Source organism: Canis lupus, chromosome 1 (genome assembly GCF_048164855.1).
Source record: "Canis lupus baileyi chromosome 1, mCanLup2.hap1, whole genome shotgun sequence".
Lineage (NCBI taxonomy): Eukaryota > Metazoa > Chordata > Mammalia > Carnivora > Canidae > Canis > Canis lupus.
The window spans coordinates 55638644-55651553 of NC_132838.1; the positions used below are offsets into that span (position 1 = coordinate 55638644).

At 50.6% G+C, this 12910-nt stretch overlaps 1 protein-coding gene across 2 annotated transcripts in view; it reads right to left on the minus strand.

Moving 5' to 3' along the window:
* RPS6KA2 (ribosomal protein S6 kinase A2) overlaps positions 1-12910 on the minus strand; it is a 345946-nt gene that overhangs the window by 332167 nt on the left and 869 nt on the right. For both annotated transcript variants that reach the window (XM_072830504.1, XM_072830506.1), the window contains one exon: positions 9428-9487. In XM_072830504.1, the coding sequence (XP_072686605.1) occupies positions 9428-9487 (60 nt within the window). The remainder of the gene's footprint in view (positions 1-9427; positions 9488-12910) is intronic.

Consider the following 12910-nt stretch of genomic DNA (forward strand, 5'->3'; position numbering starts at 1 on the left):
CTAACTGCGCGTATCAAACCCTTGTTCTGAGGGTTCCCCGCTGCTGAGACTCAAGATGTGGCCCAAGCATGGACCAGAAGCACCACACCCCTGGGGAAAAGACTGATTCAAAATGCAGAGTTTCAGGCCCACTGAGACCGACTGGGCCAGACTGTGGCTTCACCAGAGTACCGGGTGGCTGTGGAGCAAAGAGAAGCCGACTTCTAAGTGACTGCCCGCCACCAGGGAGCAGGCCGGCTCCCACCCTCTCTGCCTTCTGAGCACAGCGGGGGCTGCTTGGGGAGCCTCTGTGCTGCAGCCCAGACCCACGAAACACAGAGAGCTGCTCAGCACAGCCTAGGCCAGGGCCGAGCAAATGGTGGATCTGGATGGGCTTGCAAATGCTCCGTGACCACCCAACAGTAATACAAAGGTGCATCCCAGTTCCTGAGCTTGGCACTCGTGATACATATGCTACCCAACGTGTTCCAGTCTTCCTCAGTGGCCACACTGGCTTTCCATAAATACGCCAGGGAGCCCCTTCCCAAATGCCAGCTTCACTAATCACAATCGTCCCATCTTATTTAAAAAGAAAGTGGGGGATCCCTGGGTGGCTCAGCAGTTTAGCAGTTTCGGCCCAGGATGTGATCCTGGAGACCCGGGATCGAGTCCCACATCGGGCTCCCTGCGTGGAGCCTGCTTCTCCCTCTGCCTGTGTCTCTGCCTCTCTCTCTCTCTCTCTCTCTCTCCCCCTCTCTCTGTGTCTCTCATGAATAAATAAATAAAATCTTAAAAAAAAAAAAAAGAAAAGAAAAAGAAAGTGGAATACTGCTACCCCTCCCTGCTTTGTTCAAGATATCTGAAGCCCAAGCACCTAACTCGTGCTTCTGGGGCAGAGGACGAGGCCTTAGGCCTACGGGAAGACAAGCTGAAAGCCCAAGAATAGAACGTCATTGCCGAGCAAGAAGACATAAAATGAGACAAGTGTAGGCCGACCACGCTGGCTGGCACCTGGCCCCACAGGGGCACACCAAGGTCAAGTCAGGAGGGGCCCGGGATGGGGGCCTTGCCCCTGAGAAGAGGTGAGTGTTTCCGCAGCACATGTCACGACGTGTGTTTTATTCCCTCCTTCTGCCACCACGTAAGTGTCATACCTCCAGCCACTCTCTAAGAGGGATGGGGACTGACCAAGGGCGAGGGCGGTGCCGGCAGAGGCTGAGAGTCAGAGGAAAATTCACCCCCAAAACGTTCTCTCGTCCCAACCCCGGCACCCCCCACACCAGGATTCGGGTCGCCCAAAGCCAGAGGGAGCCGCACATGGTGCTTGGCTGGCGTGAAAGGACCACGCTGACTAGGCTACAGACCTAGTCAGCATCCACTCATGGCTTTTAGTTCGTGCCCTGAGAAGCAGGGTCTGTGGCAAAGACCTTGAGCCCCAGATGCAGGATACCAAGAAAACAGTTTCCCAAACACTGTATTCGTTATGGGGTTGAACTCTGCCCTTGAAAGTCCTAAACCCAGGACCCCAGAACGTGACCTCATTCAAAAAGATGGTCACTGTAGATGTAACTGAGTTAGGATGAAGGTCATCCCAGTTGGGTAGGCCCTAGTCCAACACAACCCCGTGGGAAGACACAGGAGAACATCCATGAGGATGGAGGCCTGGATCAGGCCACACGTGCACAGGCCTCAGGAGGCGCCCTGGGCAGGTTCTCCCTCCTAGCTCCAGAAGGAAGCCACGGCCTGCACCCCCAGGTCAGCTGTCAGCCCCAGCACCACAGGCGTAACTGTCGGTGAGACCATCCCAGCAGCCTGGGCGAGGCAGATGGAGGCCCAGAGGCTGTGCGAGGGGCCAACAGGAACACCTGCCGGCCTCGCACCACACCCGCCACCCTCCTGGGCCACCCAGCGGCCCCTAACCAGCCCCCCGAGTCCTCTCCTCTTGCATGAGCTCCTGCTTGGCAGCCCCCGCGGCTTCCCTGAAAACCCAGAGCCTGGTCCCCACGGCCCTGCGCCCCGCTCCTCCACCCCGCGCCTGGAACAGTCTTCTCCAGGTCTCCTAGCTGCTCAGTCCCCTCATTCAGTCCCAGCCTGGCCCCCGCCTGCTCGGAGGGGACTTGTGCACCAGCACTCTGTTGGCATGCCCCCCGCCCCCTCACTCCATCCCCACTGCTCCCCATCATCCCTCGCCTCTGCACGGAGCAGTCTCATGGAGTTGCCTTTTTGCAAGGACACTAAAATGGAAGGTCCACGCGACAGAGACTTTTGTCTCTCTTCTGTGAGTCACTGAGTCCCCAGAGCCTGGCACAGTGCCAGGCACACAGCGCTCACTGAGACATTTGCCTGGAGAACTGAGGAGGAGGACGGGGGATGGGGGGCAGGAGGAGGGGGAAGGGGAGGCTGGATCCCGCCAGGCCTGCACCCCGGACCTGCGATCCACCGCCACACACACCGCCGGAGACCCTCGTCATCTTGAGAAGCAGCTAGAAATCACCCTCTGGTATTTATCCTATTACTTGGGAAACAGGCGTGTATGTGTCTGAATCCTCAAGGAGTATGATTTCCTGAAGAACAGGAGGTCTTACTCATGATTCTGTTAAGCCCAAAATAGACAGTAGATGCTCCCAAAACGATGTCTTCACCGAGACTTTGAGTTCTTTGTACATGAGTCGCACAGGCCGTTGGCTCCATTCGTCATGGGGCCAGGTGGGGATCCACTGTGGGGCCGAGGGACCCGGGCCCCCCTTGGGCGGCCAGGGGGGACCTGGCCAGGGCACAGATGGGGGCAGACGCTGCCGATGCCCGGCCGGCTGCTGACTCAACATGCGTTTGGCACCGCGGGGTGTTTTGGTACTACATCTTGGAGAAAAATATGTCTTAATGATTCCCTAGAGAGGTTTATGACTCACATAAATTGCAAAGTCTATGTCTCCACACCCAGCTCGCAGCTGCATCTCTGTCACAAGAGTACCGTCTTGTTGTTTTACTCTTAATTACCTCTGAAATATCTGAAGGGTCGCAAACCACACGACTTTCTACCTGTTATGGTGAATTCCTACCCGCACACCTACGGCATGACTAGGGAGGATACATACAACCTCTGTTGCCGTGATCATTCAAATCATCCATTTGAGATTAATAGAATATAAGGAACTTGTGTAATTCTTGGGGGGTTTTGTACACATAAAAAACGATTCCATATTTTCCCACATTGGTGAGAACGGGAGAGAGAAGCCCAGTGTGACGGTGTCGAGCCAGTGAGTCCCGCACAGCCACACGAAGTGCAGATGCGGGCTGTGGGGACACTGCCCGAGGCCTCTGGGGTGGGGACAGAAAGGAGCCAGTGGGGCGGCAGAGGCACCTGTCACCTCGCTGCAATCCCAGAGAAGAAGACCAAGCCACCACATCTGGCCCCAGGCCCGGATCCCGTCAGCCAAGAAGCCGTCAGCCCCCTCAGCGACCCTGGGGGATGGGTGACTCTAGGAAGGGAAAGCACGCTGCCAGCATGAATAGCTTTGGTTTGAATTTCCCTTATTTGTTGGTTCTGGGTTATACTTAGAAAATCACAGCATATTCGATGCCTCAGTTTCACCCGTGAGAAACAGAGGGAAAGTGACGGACCTCCCTCTCACTTCTCAGGGGCTTAGCAAGGCTGGAAGGTGAGGGAAATCACATGCAGTGTTCTTATTTCATCGAGTCATTGGGTTTCCTCTCTGGTGGGACTGGTGTACTGTCATTCCTGGGGGTTCAAACACAGGAGGCCCCAGAGGACACCCCAACCTTGATCTTAGTGCTTTTCCCATCCCGCTGCTCTGGGTTGAAGCGCAGCTTTCATTGGGTGTTCGCTGCACTATTTAGCAGCCACCCCAATATCAGTCCTTGGCAATCATGGGATTGGTCAGGATCCCCTCATCCCCGGGAGAACCAGTATTTCCTGCATGTGACCATCCACAGAGTCACTGTGCCGGCAGGGTGGCCTAGGCCACGTCTGCTGCTGTCCTGTCCTGGAGGCCGCTTGCTTGTTCACACAGGCTCCAGCCAGGACACAGAATGATGAGAGTAATCTGCTCTGCCTGTCCAAGATTGGGACCCATGGCCTCCTGATGGGGTGATCTAAGGCAGCAGGATGGGGTCCCTGATGGGTGCCCAGGGGTTTAGAGAGCGTCCCTGTTAGCACTGACTGAGCAGTCCTTCTATCGTTGGAGAGACAACACCCTCACATGCGCTCGCTGCTGGCTTTGTTACAGATGCAGAAAGATGAAGAGCTCAGACACGACACCAGCTGAGGCCACCCTGCCACGTCCAGCGGAGATGAATGTGAACGCCTACGAGACGAGATGGCCGTGACGCAGAGATGGAGAGATAGAAGAGTCGGGCTGCCTGTCTGCTGTGGAGGCTCGCAGAGCCACCACTGACACATCAAATAACACGCTGCACAGTTTTCATCACGAAATGGCACATTTTCCTTCACTTCTGCCTCAGTCGATGCTAATGCTTCGTGAAGTCAGCGTTCCTGCGGCCCACCCCGCCGTGCGTTTAAATACAGATGGGTTGCACCTGCTGAGCCACACAACCCTTCCTCCAAACTACATTGTGTTTACAGCACTTTCTCCAGAGTCTCTGTAAGGATTGCAAGGAGGCCTGTGTTTTGCTGGACCGAAAAACAGGAAGAAACACGAATGTAAACGGGCTGACACGGTGGGTGTGATGGGGATGACACCAGCTCCCGGAGACGTGACAGGCACTTGACAGGCAGTGAGATAATGAGCAGGGCTCCGAAGACCATCAATCTCTGTTCCAAACTACTAACTATCGCTTTAAACTGTAATTGCTTTGCTCTTAATTGCTTTATTACTTCTGAGGCTTCATTATTCTTCTTGTCTCATTTCTATTCAAACCAGTTTGGGTTGTTTTTTCTTTCTTTTTTTAAAGGAACAATGTAACTGTCTAGCTCCCCAGGGTGGGACAGGTAAGAGATGATATGCTGGAATCTACAGGTGATCTGGGGGCAGGTGGCTCAGCCCCAACCAGGGTGACATCCCACTGTTACCACGAGTTTAGCCCAGAGGGTGGTTCTTCTTTCTTCTTCCTTCTTCTTCCTTCTTCTTCCTTCTTCTTCCTTCTTCTTCCTTCTTCTTCTTCTTCTTCTTCTTCTTCTTCTTCTTCTTCTTCTTCTTCCTCTTCCTCCTCCTCCTCCTTCTTCTTCTTCTTCTTTTTAAGATTCATTTATTCATGAGAGATACACAGAAAGGCAGAAGGAGAAGCAGGCTCCCTCAGGGAGCAGAGGACTTGATCCCAGGACCCCAGGATCACAACCTGAGCCAAAGGCAGACACTCAACCACTGAGCCACCCAGAGATCCCAGCCCAGAGGGTTCTGATAACACTTTGGGGCTGTTCTTTCCTTCAAGCATAAAGGGTTCTCCATGATCCCCCAAATCTCTTCCCTGGCCTCGCTCTGAGCCTCCCTCCCCTGAGCAGAGAAATCAAGGAGTCCAAGATGTAGCTGCTTGGAAGTCAGGCTGCTGGTCACTGAAGGAGGTCACACTGACAGATGCTCAGAATCACAGGATGTCCTGCCCCAAATAAGTGCCCACAGGTCCACCTGACCCCTGAGAAGAGGCCAGTGGCCAAGCAGCAGGGACCCCATCTTCAAGCGTCCTCAAAGAGGCCACCAGAGGCGTCGTCCATCTCACTGTGAGCCCTCCCACCCCGGTTCCTCCGCAGAGCTCCCCGCCAAGTGGTAGCTGCCCTCAGCAGGTGCCACCACCCTCGCCATGCTCTGCTCTGCCTTCGGATGCCACAGTCTCTACTGTCAAAACTGAGAGTGGAAGTTCAGGGGGGAGAGGGAAACACCCTTGTCATCACGTGGAAATAAAGTAAAACGATGCTAATGTTGAGAAGAACTTATCTGGACCCGGTTTCTAAAGTTGACCAGACAAGACAATGATCTTTATTAATAAATGTAACCCTGATATCTAAGCACTTTAAAAAAACACATACAACAAATTCCAATATTTTTCACAGGTTGTTCTGTGAAATTAGAAACTTGTCTTTAAAAAACACCTGTGTCTATACTACAGGGATGGAAGGGTAACAGATGGGGTAGGGACATGGAGTCTAGGGCTGAGCAGTGCTTAGAGGCCTCGCTTCCATGTCCTGGAAGGGGCCCACCCCACACCACACCATCTCCCCCAGGGACCAGGGACCGGGGCCCTCGGTGGCATACCCAGGTGAAGCATGTGACTCTGCAGTCACCCATGAACACTGGTAGGGCTCTAAGTCCCCACCTTCCACCTGGGTTTGCAGCACGTAACCTGCAAAAGGAAGCAGGAAGCAGGAGTGCGAACCTCACAGGGCAGGTGCCTCTGACACAGTCATGGGTCAGCTCTCTGCTCCCAGATTTCCCTTCCACGACCATGGGCTGTCTCTCTCCCACATCCCTCCCAATAATAACCCTTTCAAGACACAGCTGAAATGTTCCCTAATGTGATCTGGTGAGGGTTTTTTGTTCGTTTGTTTGTTTGGAGTTCGTTGCGTTTTTTCAGACTCTCAAGGGTGCCCACTTCTGATGTGTCAGGTGAAATTCAACCCATAGCCATCCTCCCGGACTTAGGACACCACCTCCCTGTCCCAGCACTGGTGTTCCAGGGGAGGAAGCCTTTCCCTCCACAGCAGTGAAGAGGCACATGGCTCCAACACCAACTTCCTATCTCACTTGCAGTCTTTATTCTAGAAACTTCTTTCATGGACAAAGCCCTGACGTGAAATACAACTAGACAAGAACCCCACATGGAGATATTCGTACATCAGATGTCCCAGTGTGTTCTATGCTTTAAAATATATCCATATGAAGACGATCCCCACAGAGACACCATGTCAGATGATGGCCAGGCTGCAGTCGATGCTGTGTCCTCCCCGTGTGCCCCCGGGGACACACCCATGTTCCTTTGTCATCATTCCATGGTGGTACCGTGTGCCACCCACAGGTCATCAACAAATATTCTTGCTTGAATGAATGAACTGTTGTTAATGTGAATGACTTTTTTTTTCCTAAATAGGATTTTTCATCATCACCATACATGTCAGACCGGACAAAGGTATGAAATTTTTCCACTCTGACTTCCTCCATGGGTCTGAGCCACAGATCCTCCAGTTACAGGTGACGGCACAGTCCCCCTCTGAAGGCCAGAGAGGATGCAGAGACGCGCTGGCTTCTAACCCACCCTTAGATGGTTGTGTAAGCATTGTGTGCTGCCGGCTGGACCTGCCTGTTGCTTCCAGCATCATCTATCAGAAACCTCAGTGAGTAGCTTGTTGTCCCATTATTTCTCAGTGTCCCCACCAACACCACGAACCTATCAGAAATCAACATTATATCCCACAAAATACTCCCAAAATTTGTCTGGAACTTTCTTCCTTCGTTTGTTAGGAGGCAAAGTTAAATTGCTTTCCTACCATGAAGAAATAGTAATAATTTGCTGTGTCTCCCCTCCTGTTATCAAAATCAACCTTAAAGCGGTCGAATGATTTTACTGCAATAAATCAGCATCTGTATTTCCATCCAAAATGTTAAGGATAAGACACTTTGAGACTAGGAAATCTTAGGAAATAAATACTGTTAATGAATTTAATGATTCTCAGTTAGGGGCACTTGGGTGGCTCAGTTGGTTAAGTGTCTCCCTTTGGTTCAGGTCATGATCTTGGGGTCCTGGGACTGAGTCCTGAACCAGACTCCCTGCTAGGTGGGAGTCTGCTTCTCCCTCTGATCCTTCTCCTGTTCGTGCTAAGAACTCAGTCACATTCTCTCTCTCAAATAAATAAATAAATAAATAATCTTTAAGAAAATTCTCTGTTAATTGCATAAGCGCTTTTGAGCATATCTTGTGACATAATCGTGGTGTTCAGTTTGGCCTATGAGAAGGAACAGTCGGCACCCCTGTACGAGCTGGCCTCCCGAACCTAACTGCTCATGTACCACATTAATCTGTCTGCAAGAAACATCCAGAAGGTTTCTGGTGATCAAAATTCCCACCAATGCCCAGCAAAGTGCAAATAAAAGTGGCAGGCCAGGCGTGGCGTGGTTTCTCTGAGACCCCGGGCCTTCGACTTTGTTCATTTGCAAGGAGGGCCTTGACCTCCGTGGAACTGACAAGAACAGGGGCCACACCTACTCTCCCAGAGAATGCAAGCCTACACCAGGCCAGATGTTTTGTTCAAGAATGCTGGAAGCTCCTTGTAAAGCCAGGAGCAGAGCCGGGCTGCACACTTCCAGGGCAGTATCAAAAGTGCAGGACTGAAAGGCTGCCAGCTAAAGATGAAGCAGCTTTGCACCCTTTTACTTTATTTAACCAACATATTACGTCATGTGATCATGAGATCCAGTGGCACCGGGCTTAAAATGCAGATTGGTGTGCATGCATTTAGACAGACGTGAAAGACGGTTCTTAGCATCCGAACAGACCATTTTGCAAAGCCAGCAGTGCTCACTGATCCACCCCTTCAGCTACAGTACCTTCCCAGCTATTTTAAAAAGTCAACAGAATTGCAAATTTTACAACTTTTATGGTTCCAAGCAGCGCCTGGCTGAGCAACTCAGGAAGTGAAAGCTTCTTAATTGCCTTGTCACCCTTCCCGGCTGCAGCTGCCTTGGAGGGCACTTCTTTGCAAGCGGTAGAAATGCGGCTGCTTCAACAGAATCCCTTCCTCCAGCGTTGATTCAACTTTGGAAGGTAGTGCTTCCCTACCCGAGGGCCCTGGAGCATGCTTGCTGGCACCACAGCCTCCCCCACGTTGCGTTGTCTGGGCTTGTCTGCTCCCGCTTTCCTGCCCCCTGGGGTCAGGCTTGTGCCCCCACCACACCGTGTGGAAACCAGGCTAATGCAGCCAGTGACAGCCAGTCCTCGGGGCACCTTTCCACCCAACGGCCCCTGCAGGGTGTGCTCCTCCCAGCCTCACCCTCCCATCCCCCTCAGCTGCTGGCCTCTGCCACCACTGACCTGCTCCTGGGGGCAGGGGCGCATCCCCCCTCTGCTCGCAGGGCTCCAAGAGCACAGCCAGCCCCACGCACGTTCGGAGGTCAGGGTGCCTACCTTCCAGCAGGTGCAGCCATTTAGCACTTCCGTGCCCCAGCTGGTTATCCTACACACCTGTCTTTATTGATGACCATCCCTCATCTCCCCTCTGAAAAGCCCCTGCTCAAGGACTCTTTTACTCTGGTTTGTGATTTTTCTTCCCATGTTTTACGTATTCCTCTGGAGGGAAATTTATTGGCTATCATCGACACATGGCACACACGTGTGCATATATGTATCTGTGTCGGCGTGTGTTTGCATGCAGATATTTCACTAAAATAACTGCTCATAGGCTGTTGATTTCAAACTTCCACGTCTCCCTCCACCCCACCTTCCTCCCCAAAGAATCAGGCTGTAATAAAACATGTATAGTTACTTCTTCCACGGTATCTTCTGCGGCGGGCTCCGCGTCCAGGTTAAGATCCTCCTCGGTGGTCTGACAACAGAGATACACATTGAAGAGAGTTAGCATGACAACACTCTTGTCAAGAGCATCCTACGGGTAAGCAGCACAAGGGCGAACAAGGTATTCCCTACTAGCGCAGCAGCGGAATAGGGCAAGTGCACTGAGGGACCGTCCCACCTGAATCTGCATGTGACCGTGTGAAGCTTCATGCAGGAAATGGATCTTTCTACAGCAGGTGGTGAGCAGAGCATGGAGCGTTCACAGCCACGGTTGGAAATTGCCCCGTCAGCCAAGCGTGTATCACTCATGGCACAAGTGAAGCGGGGAAGCAGGTGATTTACGTAAGTCCCTGACCTGTGGATCCACGTGGGGCTCAGACTAAAGGGGTTAGACAGATGTGACAAAGGGAGGGCGTCTGCAACCATTCTTGTTTGAATGGAATAAAATCACGGTCTCAGCTGATGCTTCGAGAATGACTGAGCTCGGGCAGGGTCAAGTTCCTGGCCCATAGACTCGTACAGCGGAGTGTTTCCATAAGGATAAGGCTTCACCAGGAGGGTCTGTGTCTGAGTCTTGCTTCCTACATCATGACCGAAAGCAAACTGCTTAACCTGGGCCTCAGTTTCCCTGTTTAAGTCTGGAACGTAATAGCATCTACCACTGAGGGATGTGGAGAGAGCTCCGGGGAGGAGCCCCAGACGGCTGGCAGTGGGGACACCATCGCCCGCCACACGCCCCAAGCCGGCTGGCTCACTACCTTCCAGGCAGTCAGCTCACCCAGCAGCCGTAAGACAACTGGCACCGAACATTCTAGACCGTGAGATGTCAGGGAGTCCTGTTGGATCTGCAATGTTTAAAAACAGGGACTTTTCCTTTCTTTAACGCATGGTGACATCCCAGAAAGGACGGTCCTGCTGACTCCTTCAAAAGAACATGGAAAGGGGATGAATGGGCCCCTGTGGATGGGTTTCTGCACCCCCTGACTCACTCTGTCTCCCACTTTCCCGCCTTGCCCCACACCCCTTCCAGGCATGCCCTGGGCCACCTTACACCTGCTGGAAGCAGTGACTGAGGGTCCGGCTAAAACATCATACACACAACTCTGTACGCTTCTCTTTAAGGCCAGATTCTTCAGGGATTTTATGGAGGGCCCAGTTTCTAATTAGCACACGTTTCCTTGTCAATACACCTCATTAAGTGGTCAAATATACCACCTACATATTTCAAAACAATTCATAAAACCACAAATGCTTTTCCTCGATAGTCAAACAAATTTCCCCTGGTTTGTGGGCCGAGGCAAAGCTGGTTCGCGTACAGAGAACAGTGTCCCCAGTACAGTGAGCCTCAAGCCTGACCCAGGCCAGTCCGAGAAAACAAGGCAAGGCCAGAGTGACTCCTAGGTTAGGATAAAACTGGTCCCTAGCACTGGAAAACCAGTCATCAGTCATGTTAAATTTGTGCAAAAGCGAGTGACAGAACAACTGGCACCGTACAGCAGACTCTCTCATAAGAAGAAGCACACAAAGCTCCTCGTGCAAAGATTTTATGATATTTAATCTGAGTCCGGAGGCCAAATGTATTCCATTTGTTTTGCCCAATGTCTTGATATGTGAGATATTTTAATATCATACAACATAAAACGTGCAAAATTGGAAAATACAATGAGCCTCTGAGTTCCAGGGCAGAGAGATTTCACATGTGTGGATTCAGGGTTCCCCTGGACCCAAAGGACCTCAGGACCAATGCTTCACATTTACTCTTTCCAGGAAAAGCTCTGATTTTCTGGGTTCCAAAGAAATAGGATTGGATGCTCTATCTTCATAAGGCATACTGCAGAGGGTATACTATCCTAAAACATTTACCCAGGAAGCCTAAAGAAAATTTCTTTTGCTCCAGGACCATCTACTTTATCAATTTTCATGATTTGCTGTTGCATATACATCAATCTCAAAAAGTTTTAAAATTCGCCCTCTAAATGGGGTGGCAAGGCAGTGCTGTCTATGACTTATTTCTTAAATGATGTGAATATACACATCGCTGGTCCATTTTCAATCGATATATTTACAACACAAGCTGCTCCTTAGAGCTCCGGTCAGTGGCAGTGATGGAAAGTCTGGAGCCCCATGAGAAATTCTGCAAGGCCCTCCACATCCGCAGTGTTGCCCCCACCCAAATCCTCCCCCACCCCAGCAGAAGGGCTACTACCTTCAGGGGGCCCAGCTGGGTCTCCACCACAGACAAACATAGTTCCGAGAGGGCTTCAGAAAACACCAGCAAGTAAGAAAAAAACTTCTGACTAGTCATTATTAATTAAATTCATTCATTCAGTTTTTTAAAACCTCAAATCTCCCTCCAAAGGAAAAAAATGAACCCCGAATTAGCCACCCTTATAAGTGAGAGGCTCTTTCAAAGGCCTGGTGTTGGCTGCCAGGAATGACATCATGGGCACACAGAATAGTCAATGACAGTGAAGAGCTGGGGTGTCACCTCTCTAGATTTAGGTGCTTGTCACCGGCATCAACAGCACGTTGTCCCACCAAAAAATAGGCTTGATATCTATGCTGTGCTCAACCACCTCTGTTGAACAGCAACATATAGCCCAAGCATTCATTAAGTTAGTTTGGCTCCCCTCAACATACTAAATGTATAATATTAAATAAATTCTCTTTTAAAACAGAATCTCAAATAAATAAATAAATAAATAAAAATAAAAATAAATAAATAAAACAGAATCTCCTGTTCAGTTTAAAATTGTTACATGAGGGACGCCTGGGTGGCTCAGTGGTTGAACGTCTGCCTTTGGCTCAGGGTGTGATCCCGGTCCCGGGATCGAGTCCTACATCGGGCTCCCTGGGGGGAGCCTGCTTCTCCCTCTGCCTGTGTCTCTGCCTCTCTGTGTGTGTGTGTCTCTCAGGAATAAATAAAAAAAATCTTTAAAAAAAATAAAATAAGTGTTACATGAATGTCTAAACATATAGTCTGTACATATAAAAATAAGTAACATTTAAAAGAATTTATTTATAGGCATGAGGCTGGGATAGGAGATAAGACAAAAATTAAAGCTTGGATTTTGTAAACATTCATAAGTTATTAGAATTTGTCATTTGGTAAAGCAATTTCGGTTGCTAGAGACACAGCACAGGTATGTCTAACGATTCAGTAGGTAGTCTAATAATGGACTAAGGGTGCTCTAATAATGCATAACTTTGAGGAACCTACTCTTCACAGAAAAACGTATGTTGATCACCTGTAATTCAAATTAAGCAAATCAAATTCCATGGACCAGACTTCCAGAGAGTTCCATGTCCCTAGGGAAGCATGTAGTGAAACAGTATCAGAGGGGACTCCCAGCAGCCAGCCCCCAGGGAGGGGCCACTGACACTTGCATTTCATTAGCTTTTCTCTTTATTTGTAACGGCTCCTCTTTATGTGGACGCACAGCTATTAAGACCG